The sequence below is a fragment of the Diaphorina citri genome, unplaced genomic scaffold, assembly GCF_000475195.1.
Source record: "Diaphorina citri unplaced genomic scaffold, Diaci psyllid genome assembly version 1.1 scaffold1298, whole genome shotgun sequence".
Lineage (NCBI taxonomy): Eukaryota > Metazoa > Arthropoda > Insecta > Hemiptera > Psyllidae > Diaphorina > Diaphorina citri.
The window spans coordinates 26191-45142 of record NW_007378727.1 but is presented as its reverse complement, the minus strand read 5'-3'; the positions used below and the strand labels follow the sequence as shown (position 1 = coordinate 45142).

General features: G+C 39.4%; 2 protein-coding genes across 2 annotated transcripts in view; both read right to left on the bottom strand.

Annotated features, from left to right (window-relative positions):
* LOC103515228 (SAFB-like transcription modulator) overlaps positions 1-9269 on the bottom strand; it is a 26134-nt gene extending 16865 nt beyond the window's left edge. The window contains exons 1-6 of the mRNA XM_026827975.1: positions 8935-9269; positions 7876-7957; positions 7368-7558; positions 7068-7160; positions 6766-6787; positions 5277-5463 (exon numbers count right to left, since the gene is read on the bottom strand). Coding sequence (XP_026683776.1) covers positions 5277-5463; positions 6766-6787; positions 7068-7160; positions 7368-7558; positions 7876-7957; positions 8935-9057 — 698 coding nt within the window. The 5' untranslated portion in view covers positions 9058-9269. The remainder of the gene's footprint in view (positions 1-5276; positions 5464-6765; positions 6788-7067; positions 7161-7367; positions 7559-7875; positions 7958-8934) is intronic.
* A 3044-nt stretch (positions 9270-12313) lies between these two features.
* Positions 12314-18952, bottom strand: part of LOC103515227 (another transcription unit protein) — a 24390-nt gene continuing 17751 nt past the window's right edge. Inside the window, exons 4-8 of the mRNA XM_026827977.1 lie at positions 15697-15890; positions 15173-15375; positions 14254-14416; positions 13263-13478; positions 12314-12780 (exon numbers count right to left, since the gene is read on the bottom strand). Coding sequence (XP_026683778.1) covers positions 12418-12780; positions 13263-13478; positions 14254-14416; positions 15173-15375; positions 15697-15890 — 1139 coding nt within the window. The 3' untranslated portion in view covers positions 12314-12417. The remainder of the gene's footprint in view (positions 12781-13262; positions 13479-14253; positions 14417-15172; positions 15376-15696; positions 15891-18952) is intronic.

The following is an 18952-nucleotide window of genomic DNA, read 5'->3' as shown; positions in this document are numbered from 1 at the left end:
AAGAAGAAGAAGAAGAAGAAGAAGAAGAAGAAGAAGAAGAAGAAGAAGAAGAAAAAAATGGAAATTTATCATTATTTTCTTGGCCAGCCTAGTTAGCTTGGAAGTTAGAGCCTGTGTGTTCTCAATCCCCGCCCGGGTCGAAGAGATAAGTAGGTACCTATCGTTCTCGGACCGGTCAAACTAAACACATATGACCCTGGTTTGGGGTTTCTAGAAATGACGACCTGTTCAAACATGGGAAAAGGCAAAGAAGAAAGTAGAAGGAGAAAAGGAAGAAGAAGAAAAAGAAAAAGAGAGAGAGAGAGGGAGAGAGACTAATTTTCGCAGCAAAGTAGAATGAGGGTTTAAAAAAAATTTTTTTCAAAAATGAAAAAAAAAAAAAAAAAAAAAAAAAAAAAAAAAAAATAGAAAGTAAAAAATGAACAGATCATGAGATGATATAAGAAACAAAAAGTGTTCCTGAAAAGTACAGATATGTACTTGAACTTATATGTATAGGAGCATAAAGATCTTTTGTAGAAATTGAATGAAACCATGCCCAATCTTACCACAGAGAGTTTTCAGTTGATCGAGAGTTTAAGAAAGACTGGCCTGTGTAAACCAAATAGGTGACGTAAAAAAAACCCCTTGACACTGTGTTAACCTGTAAACTCTCAGTGGTAAGATTGGCTATGAAAGGTACGCCCGTCTGTTGTATCCCATAAATAATATTAAATAGAATGGAAGATACTCACCTATCTGAGGAGCTCATGGTGAGAAAAAGGGCACCACATAAGGTTTAATGAGAAAACATGCAGAGAAGTCTAACCAAACATGACTATATTGACTATGACAGATCCAGAGCGGGACGTTTGGCAACACGGCGAGTCTCTTCCAATTTCATCTGGGCACGTTTCAACTCTTCCTTTTCCTGTGAGAAGTGGGTCTTTGGATACCCGGGGGGCAGGCGGTGGCGCGGGAGGGTCATCACGCCGCGAAGTGTGCCGGGAGGAGGAATATCTGTGAAGACAATAGAGTACAATGTTGATACACAAAGAGGCCACTTGGGTGTAGAGGCAGCTGCCCCAAGGATGGGTAAAGTGTATACGAATCTACGTATACTTCCAACCTCCTCCTCTAAATACGAGGAGTTTGTAAGAAGGACCAAGCCAAAAGGCTCGATTTGAGATATAGCCCACATTTATTAAAGAAATCTTTTGACAGTTTTGAGGACAGATGGAGTGAACACCTACGCTAGATGCTGGAACTCGTAAAATAATAACAATAGACTCTTGAGTTGAAGATAACCACTAGGTGAGGTTAACGCCGGGAGAGGAAGGAGAGAAGAAGAATGTAAGGCCAACCACTCACTATGAGGTAGACCTGACAGGCGGACTTTTTCAGCCGTACCTGTCAGGTCTACTTGATAGTGTGTGCTGACGGGCGGACCTGATCAGGTGTACCTGTCAGGTCTACCTGATAGTGAGTGGCTGGCCTAAGGGAGAAGAGGAGAGGAAAAGAAGAAATTACTTGTTTAATAGGGTCCTCTTGGTTGCAACTAGGAAATGGTAGCTGAATTTATCAAGATCTTAAACGAGTTGGATGAAAAATGCCTTAGGTTAGAGTTGAAAAAATTAAAAATGAAGTGAATTTTTGTCGAGAAATCATGCATTATTTTTTTATAAGCTAAAACCTAAGCTTCTTATACTTGTAACTTAGTATAAGATATTTTTTGCAAATTGAAAATTTAGACCGATTGCAAAAATACTAAAATATCGCTTCGCTAGCTAAATACTTCGCTATATTTTAGTAATAGGAAGTAATGAAAATAGGGGACCCAGATTTATCCTCACCTTGATTTTCTCCAAGGACAGGATGCCTCTATCCTTGCCATCTCTGGTCTTACTGGTCGTGCTCGTTTTGCTCGTAGCCCGACTTGTATCGCGCGGACTCTTGCTTCGATGCTTGCTCTTGGCATCTTCATCGGTCTCTTTCGGTTTCCCATCACCACCCTCGGTATTAGCTTCTGCTTTCTCTTCTCCTTCTTTAGCAGCTTCCGAGGCTTCACCATTCGCTGCAGCTTCGCTTTCCTCCTCGGTACCGGGGGGTTTTGGCTGCTCGTCCGCTTTGGTCTCCTCTCTCTTCTTCTTCTCTTCCTTCTCCTTCCTGCTCTTCTCGTCTCGTCTTCTGCGCTCTCTCTCACGCTCGCGCTCCTTCTCTCTCTCCTGAAACAAAGAGAAAATACACATGAGTATTTCAACAGCTCTATTCTAAAGTTTTTAAATTAGGTTGAAATAATAACTAATATTCTTCACTATTATCTAGTCTTCACTATTATCCGGCCTCAGCATGCCTTTTACCTTAATTCATATGGAACTTATCATTTAAGACCGGTTTTAGCGTTATCTATGTTAAGCTACGCCGAGCAAGGCCAATAAATGGATGGGTGACTTAAAGTTAATTGACTAATTGTGGGATTTTTTTTTTCTCATTTTCTCACACAAATGAGCTCTGATCTTGAAATTTGTCGCGACGACCTATGAACTCAAAGCGAGAAAGTTTTAGATAACACTTCAGTCGATCATTTAAGACCGGTTTTAGCGTTACCTATGTTAAGCTACGCCGAGGAAGGCCAATAAATGGATGGGTGACTTGCACACTATATTGGGAATAAAGGGAGAACGGGCTCTAGTCTTGATTTTAAATCATTACATGAAAGTAAAATTAAAAAAATCAAATCAAGAATTTCAAGCGGATTCAATTTTTCAAACAGTTCTGTCCCAAACTGTGAACGCTCCCTCAGTAACCCATCAGCAAAAATTGACATATTTACAGAAAAAAAAAGAATAATCTGACCCTTTGATTACTACATACATTGCCGAATTAGTGCCTATAACATCTCAGATTGTAACAAATTTGGAAGTTGACGCAGTTGAGAAAGGTAAGTAGGTAGGTAGGTATTGGGATTTAACTTCACTTTTAACAACTTAGGTCTTCTCGTGACGAGAATTTAAAAAGCTAAAAATACGATGGGGTACCTACCTTCTCTCGGTCTCGACTATCAAAAAAAAAATGTCATTATGTCTCGAGTCATGCCTTCGGCTTGTCTCGTGTCGAGACTTGGCGCTGTCTGTCTCGTGCTTTCTCCACCTACCTTCTCTCGGTCTCGACTGTCATTATGTCTCGAGTCATGCCTTCGGCTTGTCTCGTGTCGAGACTTGGCACTGTCCGAGTGCTGTCTGTCTCGTGCTTTTTCCACCAGAATGACACGGCCGTGCAGTTCGGTCTCGAGTCATGCCTTCGGCTTGTCTCGTGTCGAGACTTGGCGCTGTCTGTCTCGTGCTTTCTCCACCTACCTTTTCTCGGTCTCGACTGTCATTATGTCTCGAGTCATGCCTTCGACTTGTCTCGTGTCGAGACTTGGCGCTGTCCGAGTGCTGTCTGTCTCGTGCTTTCTCCACCAGAATGACACGGCCGTGCAGTTCAGAGTAGTTCACTAAAAAGAGTAGTTCTTATAACTCACTCACTCTTTACAAGTCTCTTGAGAGAAGGTTGCAGTATTTACAAGTCTCTTTTGAGAAGGGGCAAGGGGGTTTGGAATTTTAGATAGACGAAAATATGAGTGAGAAAGGGAGGGAGGGAGAGGGAGTAAGGAAGGGGGAGGGAAGGAGCAATTGGAGGTAGAAAGAGAAGGAAAGAAAGAGAAGGGAGGGCAGAGACTAATGCCCTGGACCACCATCACAGTGTAAACATAGTTTTCAAGTTAAACTATTGGGATTGAATCTTACGTATTCTTGAGAGTTCATTGTAACGCCGGAGGAGTTCTCTACCACCTAACCCTTAGAGCTCCATTATTATTCTCAAATAAATAAGGATAAAATCCCATGCCTCGGCTGGGATCGGACCCTCGCCCTCCTCTTTATCAAGCGAGTCACCAAGGCAGGGTTAATCACTCACCTGTCGTCATATTTGCTGGATGAAGAGGACTCGTAACGTCTCTCCATTTCCCTTCTCTTCCTGTCCACCAGATCTGAAGGGAGATCCAGAGCTTACTGTCTACCGCGGCTGTTCTACTACCTAACCTCTTCTGGGCTTTCAAGATAGCAACGAGTGTCCATGATAAAGTAAGTCTAATTATGACATACATGTATGACATGTCTGTCATGGCATGACACGATGACTAAGACATGTATGAAAAATATTAAAATGTCAATAAATTACAAAGATTGAAGTCTCGGTGAATTTGTGAAACTTTATATGAACAGACCGAAAAACGTTAAAACTAATCGAAATTTCACCCCTACGTCGATAACACCCGGGTAATGTTTGAGCAGTTCAACAATTGGTTGAACTATTAATAGACTTAGGTTCATAGAGCTTTTTGCTCTCGAATTATGCGGTTTGAATTCGTCATTTCCCTCTTATCCCTCAGGTTAGCTTTCTGACTTGGCCGTCAATGCCATATAAACTGACCTGATTCTTTTAATTGTTTGTCTCCTACAATCTAGCCAAAGGAACTTTAAAATTCAATGTTTTCTGTCAGGTAAAAACAAACCAGATCGACTTGACTAAAGAAGGGCCTTAGTAATTCTTCTTTGAATTTAACCAGTTGATGGCTCAACTAGATTTTACACAAATTATCTGAATAGGTCAGGTTACTTGTGTATTTGAGTGACAGTGAAATAAAAACCTTTGAAAATAAATGTACCTTTCAAAATAGTAAAAATGGTTAAATTTGAGCACAATACAAAAATCAATATCATTAACTTCATAATATGGTAGAAGGCAATTTGGAACTGTGTCCAATCATTCATTCAGTGTGAAATAAAATATATCAAGGTACTTTATGAAAATCAAGTAATGGTTCATGAAAGTTACAAATCCAAACATAAACACAAAGTAAAGGAAGCTTTTAGTTGATTGAATTAGAAGCATTGACAAGAAAATCATGGGCTAATGGAGACATTGATACTGGTTGAAGTCAGCCTGGAGTGGACGATAGGGAACGAGTTGAGAGGAGAGATGGGGTAGTCCTTACTAGCTACTGAAGACCCAACAGCCACATGATGATACCTAGGAAGTCAAATAAGCCATCTGCTACTGCACACCAAATTACACCACAATAGATATGACTCCTCCTGATGACTGCTTCACTGGTGATGATGCTGAAGTTAGCCACATGATTGCTTGATATCTTGTCAATTCTATTCAATCAACTACATTTTCGTCACTTCATGTTAGATCTGGATTTACAAAATCATGATCATGACGCTATCTAATGGGAAACCAGCACAAACCTCTTTTCCGTTTGCTTTGCTTCATTGTCAACTTCCATTTTGCTGTCGTTATTTTCCTTTTCTTCTTTTTCATTCTCCTTTCCATCTTCTCCAGCTGGTTTGCTTTCTGATTTCTCTTCTTCACCGTCTTCCACCTTTTCATTTTCTTTGTCTTCTGTGTTTTCTTTGTTCTCCTCTTGCTTGTCATCTGGGACACGACACAAAGGAAATGAGCAAGTTGTTCACAAGTGCCTGGAGGATGTCAAAGCAACCTGCAGGTCCTTGTACTTCCTCTCACCGCCATACTCCCATCAAGGTCACCTCAGAATGCTTGCTGGGACACTTGGTACAGTAAAGATGATTGGTAAAGCAAAAACCTAAAACTTGGGCATGTCATATTAGTATGGATTTTGCTTTAAAAATTAAAAAGGGGGAGATAAGTTAGAAACAGAACAGAGAGATGTTGTCCACAGCATAATGTCCACGGAAATCTTCTTGTTAAGTCACGTAGGTATTGATATTGATAGTGATAAGTCCTTTGTATAATATCAGCTTATACACAACAAAGCAGCCATTGTGTAGCACTTCCAATACAGAAAATTCTGTAGATGATGTCTTAAAGGTCCATTCATAAGAACACGAGTCACGTAGGTATTGATATTGATAGTGATAAGTCCTTTGTATAATATCAGCTTATACACAACAAAGCAGCCATTGTGTAGCACTTCCGATACAGAAAATTCTGTAGATGATGTCTTAAAGGTCCATTCATAAGAACACAGAAATATTTTCAGTTATTTGATCGGATGTATTATTTTTGGACAAATTATGTTTGTCATATCAAGTGATGACATAGCATCTGCTAAGTCAAGTCCAATAATTTCCTCTGCTTTGTGTATTCAGTATACCTAATTATACTGCACCCAAACAATGAATACTAGTAAAGCATATAGTTGATCCTAGGTAGACTCAAAATTGATCCTTAAAATCCTGAGATGTGATGTTGGAAATGAAATAGTAGCACTTGTTGGATCAAATATTGCATAGTGTAGGCTCTTTCTGTCATTTGACTTCTTTTAAAAATAATCAAGTTGAAAAATATTAGACATGATCATTCAAGCCACACTTGTCTTACAAACTGCCTGAATTTTGTTGTGTTGGTAAATTGACTTTACTTAATCATTAGTTAGGCTGCTTGGAAAACTATCTCCAGGATGAAACATTTTGCCCCTCTGATTTGAATCAGCATTTCCAGTTGAGCTATTCCACTTATCTCAGATATTTCAACAGTGCACAAAAACAAACAATGTATTATTTGTAAAATGGAAAATTAACAAGGTGGGTAATGTTGGATTTGGATTTGTTTTGATTTGCTATGTACATGAACAAATTTGTATTTTGACATTAAAGAAACATTTACATCTACTTCCTTAACCTTGTAAAAATAATTTTACACTACTGTAGTGTATTAACATGCAGATTACTCTTGTCAACATGAATTGTCACTTACCTTTGGGACCACTGTGTTCTTCCTGCAATGTAAAACAAAACAAAATTAGTGGTGAATAGATCACAAGGATTTCTTTAATTCACAAGAATTTCTATTTAGTCAAAAATAGAGCTACTTTTATTTATTAAATAACCACAAGATTCAATTTTACAATTTATTAATAGGAGGTGAATAGATCACAAGGATTTCTTTAATTCACAAGAATTTCTATTTAGTCAAAAATAGAGCTACTTTTATTTATTAAATAACCACAATATTCAATTTTACAATTTATTAATAGGCATAATTTGGAAAACACCTACCTCATCAGCCAAGAGCTGTTCCTCTTCTTCTCCTAGAGAGAGATTTATTGTATCCTCAGTGTCAGCATTCTGTCCATCACCATTTTGTTTTTCCTGGAGAAAATAGCCATAATAATAGTCATAATAAATGAAGTCAAGTCATAAGTAGGGAGAACACAAATTTCACTCACATAAATATTGCTGAAATTAGTGTTAATGGAATGAAAGTCTTTCATTTTAAAATTAATTTTCTGGGGAAAAAAATAAATAAAGAAAGAAATGTGCATAAAAAATCATCAAGTATCTGAGAAACAATCTTACATCTTCTTCTAGCAGTTTGTCCTCTTCTTCATTAGCTTTCTTGCTGTCACTTTCATTGACATCTTCTTGCTCCTCTTGTTTTTCTTTCTCCACTTCCTCCGTAATTTCAGTGTCTTCAGCAGAATTCCCATTTTCCACATGTTCTCTCTTGGCATTTTCTGAATTGCTCTCATTGTCAGAATCTTGACCTCCTGGAGAATGAAATAATCAACTTGGAGTAATCATACATACTACTTACAGTACATCAATAGTTAGGTCATCATTTCATTAAAGAATCCTATGTATTCCCATTTTCCACATGTTCTCTCTTGGCATTTTCTGAATTGCTCTCATTGTCAGAATCTTGACCTCCTGGAGAATGAAATAATCAATTTGGAGCAATTATACATACTACTTACAGTACATCAATAGTTAGGTTATTATTTCATTAAAGAATCCTATGAAATTACAACTCTCAAATGCATAGGGCTTAATTTAAGACCTTTATATTCTAAGGGGGACTACTTACTCTTCTTTGATGGTGTTATAGCAGTAGTAGTGGATGTTTCAAACACATATTCTTCTGGATTGTGCCCCTCTTCAATCAGAGCCTGTGATGAACATAAGAAATAATCAAAACATTATAAGACCAGAGATGAAATTGTGCACCTTAGTGATTCTGCACCACAGTCAGTAGATATTTCAGGGTTTCTTTCACAACATTTTTTTTTCCGGAAGGTACATAAGACAAATGAGTGCCTAGATCAGTCTTACAAGGGTGTTGTTGACCATAGACTAATCTTGAATACTGTTTGAACAGTCTCTGACCATGCTCTAATAGTGGATGTTTCAAACACATATTCTTCTGGATTGTGCCCCTCTTCAATCAAAGCCTGTGATGAACATAAGAAATAATCAAAACATTATTAAGTAAAACAGAGATGAAATTGTGCACCTTGGTGATTCTGCACCATACACCCACAGTCAGTAGATATTTCAGGGTTTCTTTCACAACATTTTTTTTTCCGGAAGGTACATAATTAGACAAATGAGTGCCTACATCAGTCTTACAAGGGTATTGTTGACCATAGACTAATCTTCAATAGGGTTGGGACATAGTGGATGTTTCAAACACATATTCTTCTGGATTGTGCCCCTCTTCAATCAAAGCCTGTGATGAACATAAGAAATAATCAAAACATTATAAGAACAGAGATGAAATTGTGCACCTTAGTGATTCTGCACCACAGTCAGTAGATATTTCAGGGTTTCTTTCACAACATTTTTTTTCCGGAAGGTACATAATAAGACAAATGAGTGCCTACATCAGTCTTACAAGGGTGTTGTTGACCATAGACTAATCTTGAATACTGTTTGAACAGTCTCTGACCATGCTCTAAGGGTAACAAACATTTTAATATGAACCTATATCTATATTTCACCCTTGAATATTTTTCCGGTCAAAGGAAAAAGTAGGAAGTGTGGAGACTTGTGCTTCAACTCTTCATAAGCACAAACCTAGCCAGTGAAAGGCCTGGCCTGTACCACCTCGTCTGATTGCTACTCTCAAAGCCTACGTCTTTCTTACCTTCTCCAATCTTTCGATGAGTACAGCTTTGACACCTCCTTTGTCCAAATTTCGTTTTTCCAGTTCTGCTTTCAGATCCACAACTCGAAGGTCCGTAATCCGGCGTTGTTCAACGTCAGACATGGTGCAAAATTTCCACGACCGACAATGTGGGGAGATTAACGGAATGTGTATTGGATTTCGAATAAAAGAACACAAGATAATCAAACAGAACACCTAAGTTATATACTTTTACACAAAATCTGTCAGGTTTTTCAATGGAAATTGGAAAATCACCAGAATTACCAGAAATGAAAAATAATGAAAAATGTTTCAAAAAAATCAAAATCCAAAATGGCGTTTTTCTTTTTCAGCACTTAGCAATGTTGCCAAGTTTGGGGATTTCGAATAAAAGAACACAAGATAATCAAACAGAACACCTAAGTTATATACTTTTACACAAAATCTGTCAGGTTTTTCAATGGAAAATCACCAGAATTACCAGAAAGTTGACTGAATGAAAAATAAATGAAAAATGTTTCAAAAAAATCAAAATCCAAAATGGCGTTTTTCAGCACTTAGCAATGTTGCCAAGTTTGGGGCGGTCGCGGTCGCTCGACTGCGCGCGCAGTAGTTGAAACTATTGGCAACAATATAGCGTCCGAACTCCGAAAGCGCCAAAATTTGAAATTTTAATTATTGAAGTTTTAATTTTTGATTAAATTTTTTTAACAGTTTTAAATTAAAAAAATATTACCTAAGGCCTGAGGAAGTGAAAAAGAAATCGTTTGCCCTGAATTCCCGTTTCCCCAACTCATAAACTGTAACATAATCACTGGAAGAGAAAAAGAACGAGAGATTCTGGACTGTCAGACAAAACTACTTTTTAGTTATCGAGGTTGTATCTGAAATTTCTCTAAATGGAAAATAAGAAAAAACAAGAAGGTAAGTTATATCTGTAGTTTAGTTTACCACTTGCCTCTTGAGATATTTAGGATGTTATTGTCTATTAATTTATGGCTGAAGGAAGTAAACAAACATCTAGTTGGGGGATCATGAACAGGGAGCAGATCAATGAACACCTAACCAACCCTTAAGAAGCTCCTAGAAGGCCCATTGAATTAACAGCTTGTCAATTCTGGGCTGTCAGACAAAACTACTTTTTAGTTATCGAGGTTGTATCTGAAATTTCTCAAAATGGAAAATAAGAAAAAACAAGAAGGTAAGTTATATCTGTAGTTTAGTTTATCACTTGCCTCTTGAGATATTTAGGATGTTATTGTCTATTAATTTGTGGCTGAAGGATGTAAACAAACATCTAGTTGGATCATGAACAGGGAGCAGATCAATGAACACCTAACCAGTAACCAACCCCTTTAGAAGCTCCTAGAAGGCCCATTGAGTTAACAGCTTGTCATGTTCTATTTGATTTGTATAAGCTTAACCATTGACATTAACAAACTAGATGGAGCATTCCCATATCAACCAATGAAATGCTTTTTAAGCAAAAATCCAAAGTTGAGGAAACCTACTTCCTTAATTTCTTTCTTTCTTACAGGGGAGTTGGAAGTCACTGGAGTATCAAGATCTGGCAGAGTTCGGAAAAAGTCTTCCAAACTGGTGGATTTTGAGTCTTCTGATGATGTTGTTCAAGAAAAACGACCATACACCAAGAAAGTGGGCTAATGGAGACATTGATACTGGTTGAAGTCAGCCTGGAGTGGACGATAGGGAACGAGTTGAGAGGAGAGATGGGGTAGTCCTTACTAGCTACTGAAGACCCAACAGCCACATGATGATACCTAGGAAGTCAAATAAGCCATCTGCTACTGCACACCAAATTACACCACAATAGATATGACTCCTCCTGATGACTGCTTCACTGGTGATGATGCTGAAGTTAGCCACATGATTGCTTGATATCTTGTCAATTCTATTCAATCAACTACATTTTCGTCACTTCATGTTAGATCTGGATTTACAAAATCATGATCATGACGCTATCTAATGGGAAACCAGCACAAACCTCTTTTCCGTTTGCTTTGCTTCATTGTCAACTTCCATTTTGCTGTCATTATTTTCCTTTTCTTCTTTTTCATTCTCCTTTCCATCTTCTCCAGCTGGTTTGCTTTCTGATTTCTCTTCTTCACTGGCTTCCACCTTTTCATTTTCTTTGTCTTCTGTGTTTTCTTTGTTCTCCTCTTGCTTGTCATCTGGGACACGACACAAAGGAAATGAGCAAGTTGTTCACAAGTGCCTGGAGGATGTCAAAGCAACCAAGTGGAGTTTGCCTGAAGGCATGTGATGTGTTCCAATCCACTCAACCCCAAAATTTGAAATTACTTACAGGACCCCTCAATGCCAATGACTGGTCAGCATATTATGCTGAAGGAAGAAGTGAACATCTCAGACATTTCTGATACAGAGTTGTACAATTCAGCACAAGCTGTTGGATCCGGTGCTGATGAAGATTTTGGAGAAGCAGACTCAAGTTTGGATGCTGAATCGATAGGAAGTGGTGACTTGGCAGATAATTTACTCATTGATGAAGATGATCTGAGTCAGGAATCCATCGAGGTAATTATGAGTGAGACATTGGTATTTTAGTTTTACAAGTTAATCTAAGATTACTATACTTATGTATCTACCTTGTTGTTGTTTGCAAATGTCAGGTTATTTTTTATGTTGCCCCATGAGATTAATGTGAGGGGTGGGTCACCTGTCACTAAAATAAACTACCAATTAAACATTCAATAAATTAAGGTACTTAAGACCGACCACGAAAATGCAGCGAAGAAAAAAAAAGTTAAACAGAGCTATTAAACACGAATCTTACCTTGATTTTCTCATATCGGTTAGCAGTTGCCCCATAGGATTGAAAATGTCCTGTTTTTACACTAACAGTCATTACACTCATTACAAATTTCCTAGGTTTCATGTTGAATTTTGTTTGTATTTTGATCTAACTGGGTCACACAGAGGTAATTCTTGTAGGTATCTGTAATAATTTATGTATGTAAATTGTCAATAAACGATTATGAATTATGTTTGTTGCCCCATAGGATTGAAAATGTCCTGTTTTTACACTAACAGTCATTACACTCATTACAAATTTCCTAGGTTTCATGTTGAAGCCGGGAACTGGCACCTTTCTCCCGCGTGCGCTTCGTTTTGGTTTCCTTGCGCAAGGATTGGCGCAACTTCTCTTCTTCTTTCTGCAAATGAAAATATTCGCTCGATTATAGTTTATAAATTTACATTAGGTATAGGTACTGATAAAGGTAAAATAAGATCTTTTAAGCCATCGGCGATAGCACGTTGAATGCTACGACACAGACCACATGCGTCTAATATCGCAGTTGTTTCATTGCTACGAAATAAAAACGGCGGCCCCACTCTGTCTGCGTAATCGCTACAGTCAAAGTACTAATCTGAATCAGAGCCTGACTTCTCACTTAAGCCCAATTTGTCTGAGTGATCGCTACAGTGGACTAAATTAGATTACTAGTCTGAATCAGAGCCTGACTTCCCACTTCCACTCCTACTGGCCGCTGATTTCTCATCTTCATCATCGGAATCCTGCAGCACTCGCTTGGGTTTATCATGCTTCTTCGTCCTCAGCTCCAAATCTGACGCATCCTCATCCGAAGAATATATATTTCTTGACGGAGCCGCACCACTCGCGCCCGCCGGGTTTTTCTTGGCGTTGTATTTGTTCTTGATAGCGCTTAGAGAGATGGCGCCCTCGTCATCATCATCGTCACCTTCCAGATACCCTGCGCTCAGCCGGGAACTGGCACCTTTCTCCCGCGTGCGCTTCGTTTTGGTTTCCTTGCGCAAGGATTGGCGCAACTTCTCTTCTTCTTTCTGCAGATGAAAATATTAGTTCGATTATAGTTTATAAATTTACATTAGGTATAGGGTATAGGTACTGATAAAGGTAAAATAAGATCTTTTAAGCCATCGGCGATAGCACGTTGAATGCTACGACACAGACCACATACGTCTAATATCGCAGTTGTTTCATTGCTACGAAATAAAAACGGCGGCCCCACTAAGGCTGTATGAGATTAATGTGAGGGGTGGGTCACCTGTCACTAAAATAAACTACCAATTAAACATTCAATAAATTAAGGTACTTAAGACCGACCACGTAAATGCAGCGAAGAAAAAAAAAATAGTTAAACAGAGCGCCCACTCAGGCTGTATGAGATTAATGTGAGGGGTGGGTCACCTGTCACTAAAATAAACTACCAATTAAACATTCAATAAATTAAGGTAAGACCGACCACGTAGATGCAGCGAAGAAAAAAAAATAGTTAAACAGAGCTATTAAACACGAATCTTACCTTGATTTTCTCATATCGGTTAGCGTCGGGGTCATATCCCACTTGTCCAAGAATTTTAATCCCAGTGGTCTTGTTGGATCGATCTGCCAGAGACAAGGTCATCTTACGATGAGTGAATGATTCAGTGGAGTGAGGACGGAATGAGAGTTTGGTTCTGAACACAGCTTGGCCTTGAAGACCCGTACCTTGTCTGATGTACAGGTGATTGTGGTCTCCCTGAAATATCAAATATTTGAGCAACATCCATAACCACTAGGCTTGAAGATCGGAAGTCCCCCGTTCGAGGAGTTCGTTTGGTTCTGAACACAGCTTGGCCTTGAAGACCCGTACCTTGTCTGATGTACAGGTGATTGTGGTCTCCCTGAAATATCAAATATTTCAGCAACATCCATAACCACTAGGCTTGAAGATCGGAAGTCCCCCGTTCAAAGAGTTCGGGGTGCACTCTGCCTAGAATCGGCATTACCAAAGTAAAAAGAAAATTTACATAGTTGACAGAGCTGGTAAGTAAGGCTCTTAGTAATGCTGTGATGTGAAGAGACTGAGGGCACCCCGAAGTAAACCACGAAACCTAAAAAGAAAAAATAGGTAATAAAAACTTCGATCCCGTGGGGAATTGAACACAGGACCTGCGGCACGGAGCGAAATACTAATGAGATACGCATTTCACTGAGCTAGGGAGATTAGTATGTATACTATGGATGGGTTTCACCAACCTTCTGCTTAGCCTCTAACAGCCTGTTAAGCTTATATAAATCTAATGGACACGCATTTCACTGAGCTAGGGAGATTAGTATGTATACTATGGATGGGTTTCACCAACCTTCTGCTTAGCCTGTAACAGCCTGTTAAGCCTATATAAATCTAATATGAACATAACAGCCTGTTAAGCCTATATAAATCTAATGGAACATAACAGGCCGTTAGCTTAACAGCCCTTCTAGAAGCTGAAAAAATATTGGTGAAACCGACCATATGTCTCTTGGTTTACCTGCAAAGGTTGCTTATATACGTCGAATATTTCGGATCCCAGATGCAATGATAAACTCCCATCCGACCACTTGACAAGCCGAGCATTACTTTCCTTCACCAGATCTCCGTCCTTGTTGAATGTATCCCGCCATCGGATTGTGTTCTCCACTTTCAGCTTCAATCTGGTAAAGAAAAGACCAATAAATAAGTACTCACTAGAAGAATATTCATTTTACAGTCACAAAAGATCTAACCAGGTCGCAGTGACAAAGGGCGTTTATTAAGGCCGATGCGATGGCCTTACTTATACCAATTGGCCACATCTGTGCCCTCATGTTGGCTACTCACTCTCAGACAGTTGGAACGTGTGTGACGGAAAAAGTTTCCGACTGTCTGAGAGTGAGTGTCGTTCGGACTGCACTCAATAGAACAATATTTCTTTTATACCTAGTCACAAAAGATCTAACCAGGTCACATATTTGTTGTTGTAGCGACTTTAGCCACCTATAGCCCAAAGGTGATGACAAAATAGAGAAAATATCTCCTTGTTTAGACTGCGGGAGTAAAGGGACTTTTCAGTCTCATTCTGGCAGGATAAACAAGGTATATTCTATTCTATTCTATTCTATTTTATCAGCCATACATCAGTGTGATGGTCTCTAGCCATGTTTAATTGGCTCGTCCTTAACCGCAGTCAACCATCGTGGGGACTTGTGCTTGTTCTTTTCAAGCAGAGAGAACCCTTTTATCAGCTAGCTAGGCTGGTTAGGGTTACTGTACTTACTTTACTTTCCGTGTTCGGAAACAAACTTGAACATCAGATCTTGAATTCCAGAAATTGGCAAGATGGCCCTACTTATACCAATTCTTCTAGTGAGTGCAGTGCGAACTACCTACTGTAGTGTTAAAAGGCCTTAGAGGGGGAAAAAATGCCTCACCTAGCGCGTCCTTCCTCATCCAATGTTTCTTCGTCTTCTATTTCATCTTCATATGTCTCTGGATCAAACGGCCGAGTTTCCACAGAGAGGAAGTTGGGCAACTTGACGAAGTGCATCTCTCGGCCCAAATCACACGAGATCTTCGGGATTTCAACGTCAATCCGCGTCTCCACGGGTTCCTCTTCTTCTTTGTCCTCCCCGGTCTGTGAAAGGAATCAAAATAAAATAGAATTATAATAAGTCCCGCCAAACGGGAAACGGGTATATTTTCACGAGCGGTCGAAGTTTTTTCGGCTCTGTGCTCAGGGTGCATTCAGCCTCGAGAGGACCATTGAGTAGCTACTTTAATTAATCAAGTAGTGACCAGTGGCGGCATTGCCAGTGTAAAAAGATTATTGAAATTGGTTGCAAAGGGCGTACTTAGTAATGTTGTGATATCCACAAAAGTTGTGAAAAATATCTGCTTTATTACCACATAACATAGAATTTGAGTTTTGAATTGACATTTTCAATCCACCACTTACTTCTGTTCTGTTTTCCTTATCTTCATCATCTTCCCGGTCGCTACCCCGTCTGCTCGCGTCACTCCTAGCATCTTCGTCTCTCTCTCGCCTCTCTCCCTCTCCATCTCCCTCCTCCTCTACAACTTGCAGTTTTCCATCATCGTCATCATCAGTACTAATGTCCGAGGCATCTCCAAACAGAGCTTCCGCGTTCACTGAAACAAACGAGGCAGAATCAAGTGAATCAGGAGTGAAGAATTGAAGATACTACTTGCAGTTTTCCATCATCGTCATCATCAGTACTAATGTCCGAGGCATCTCCAAACAGAGCTTCCGCGTTCACTGAAACAAACGAGGTAGAATCAAGTGAATCAGGAGTGAAGAATTGAAGATGCTTATAAGGAGTGCTTTATTTCCTTCTTACTTTTTAAATATACCTATGAGGAAGAGGAAGAATATTCTAATTCTATCGTCCCAAAATCTAAGAGAGAAGGAAGACAGGATAAGAGAATTAAACTGTGAAAACTTACTTTTTAAACCATGAACAATGTCTTGGTTTCTCTTTTGTTGACCCACTTCAATTTTATTATTACTTTTTTCTTTTTAAAAGAAAGAAAAACGTCAACATGCCATCCTAATTAACTTGGAAGGTTGAAGCGCTTACCTTGTTCTCGCTCTCGAGTTAGCTTTCCACCCGGGACGAACTTTATTATCAACAGATAGATTTTAAACCATGAACAATGTCTTGGTTTCTCTTTTGTTGACCCACTTCAATTTTATTATTACTTTTTTCTTTTTAAAAGAAAGAAAAATGTCAACATGCCATCCTAATTAACTTGGAAGGTTGAAGCGCTTACCTTGTTCTCGCTCTCGAGTTAGCTTTCCACCCAGGACGAACTTTATTATCAACAGATAGGGTTCATTGTCCAAAAGGCTGGATCGCTTTGCTGTTGTCCAACCATCTTCGTTTTCAGGAGGATAAGACCTCCGTTGTTACAGTTAATACAGTTGCCTCTATCAAGTATAAAAACCGCTGAAGTTGTAGTCCCGAACATTTAGTTCTTTAAAAGACCTCCGTTGTTACAGTTAATACAGTTGCCTCTATCAAGTATAAAAACCGCTGAAGTTGTAGTCCCGAACATTTAGTTCTTCTCAAGAGGTTTGATAGAGGGAACTGTAAGTGCTAGGGTCTTAACGTCCCGAAATGGAAGAGAGAAGGAAGACAGGAGAGGAGAAAGCCAGCCGTTCTGAGAACGAACCTTGTCCCTTCAGGATAAAGTACTCCCAGGGCGGGAATCGAACCCGCGACCTAGCGCCATAAAGCCTTTTTTTTTTAAATAAATATGTATAAATAAAAAAAGGTACACTTCAATTCTTAACAACTGTGACATACAACTGTGATCATGTGATGTGAAACTGAAACTTGCCCATTTGGAATGCATTAATTTTATTATTTATCAAGCACAGATCAATGCATTAATCAAGAGGCTATTTATAGTGCCACTTGACAAGTGTCCATGCAAATAACAGAAAACTATATTATACTAGGTGTTTAGTGACTCCCACAAAAGTAGCCTCCGTGGCCGAGTGGGTATCACACTAGGCTTGCACTCTGAAGGTTCCGGGTTCGAAGTTTTTTTGGCTCTGTGCTTGGAGTTTGATTTTGATAGTGACTCCCACAACTTGGGATATTTTAGATAAATAGAAACAATAACTCACGCTTCAGCAGCAGAGCCACCAGAGCCTCGAGATGATGATCTAGATCTTCTCCTTGGACTACCCGAGCCGCTTCTAGATCTTGAACCACTTCTGTTTGACCTTGCAACTGATCGGCTGCGACTTCTATTCGTCCTAGGTGATCCTGAAGCACTCCTATTGGTTTTAGGTGTTCCTGACCGACTTCTGTTAGTTCCAGGCGATGCTGATCTGCTCCTAGGGGTTCCAGATCGGCTTCTGTTTGATTTGGGCGATCCAGAGTGACTTCTTGAACCACTTCTAGATCGTGAACCACTTTTGTTTGTCCTAGGTGACCCTGAAGCACTTCTGTTAGATTTCACACTCCCTGAGCGACTTCTGTTGGTTCTGGGTGATCCGGACTATATCGAATGTCGTTGTCGTTCAAATAGAAAAAGCTCTCATAAATTATCGTGTTTATCATGTAAGTGTCTTTTGCATTTTTTAATAGACATAAAGGCCCGTTTCACTTGTCGTTCGGAAAAAAATCGTGTCGTGTGTAGTAGGAACACTCATTTAAACTACATTGCCTACAGGACATTCGGGAAAAAAATCGGATGTAACTCACGACAAGTAGGAACGGGCCTTAACACGTCAATCCGCGTCTCCACGGGTTCCTCTTCTTCTTTGTCCTCCCCGGTCTGTGAAAGGAATCAAAATAAAATAGAATTATAATAAGACCCGCCAAACGGGAAACGGGTATATTTTCACGAGCGGTCGAAGTTTTTTCGGCTCTGTGCTCGGGGTGCATTCAGCCTCGAGAGGACCATTGAGTAGCTACTTTAAACAAGTAGTGACCAGTGGCGGCATTGCCAGTGTAAAAAGATTATTGAAATTGGTTGCAAAGGACGTACTTATCAAAATAAAATAGAATTATAATAAGACCCGCCAAACGGGAAACGGGTATATTTTCACGAGCGGTCGAAGTTTTTTCGGCTCTGTGCTCAGGGTGCATTCAACCTCGAGAGGACCATTGAGCTACTTTAATCAAGTAGTGACCAGTGGCGGCATTGCCAGTTTAAAAAGATTATTGAAATATTGAAATTGGTTGCAAAGGAGGTACTTAGTAATGTTGTGATATCCACAAAAGTTGTGAAAAATATCTGCTTTACCACATAGAATTTGAGTTTTGAATTGACATTTTCCATCCACCACTTACTTCTGTTCTGTTTTCCTTATCCTCATCATCTTCCCGGTCGCTACCCCGTCTGCTCGTTCTCATATGACGGCAAATAGTAGGTAAATGCAGGAGAAATGTTTCATTTTAGGCACGGAATCACAGAATTTATATCACAGCTAATAGTTGAAGGTACATGCAGGAGAAATGTTGCATTTTAGGCATGGAATCATACTACAAATCACAGCTAGGTACAATAGTAGAAGGTACATGCAGGAGAAATGTTGCATTGTAGCGACGGAAACACAGACGTCATATCACGGCTAGGTACAATAGTAGGTACTAAATGCAGGAGGAATGTTTCATTTTAGGCATGGATTCACACAATTTATATCACAGCTATGTTGCACAGCAGGAGCAATGTTC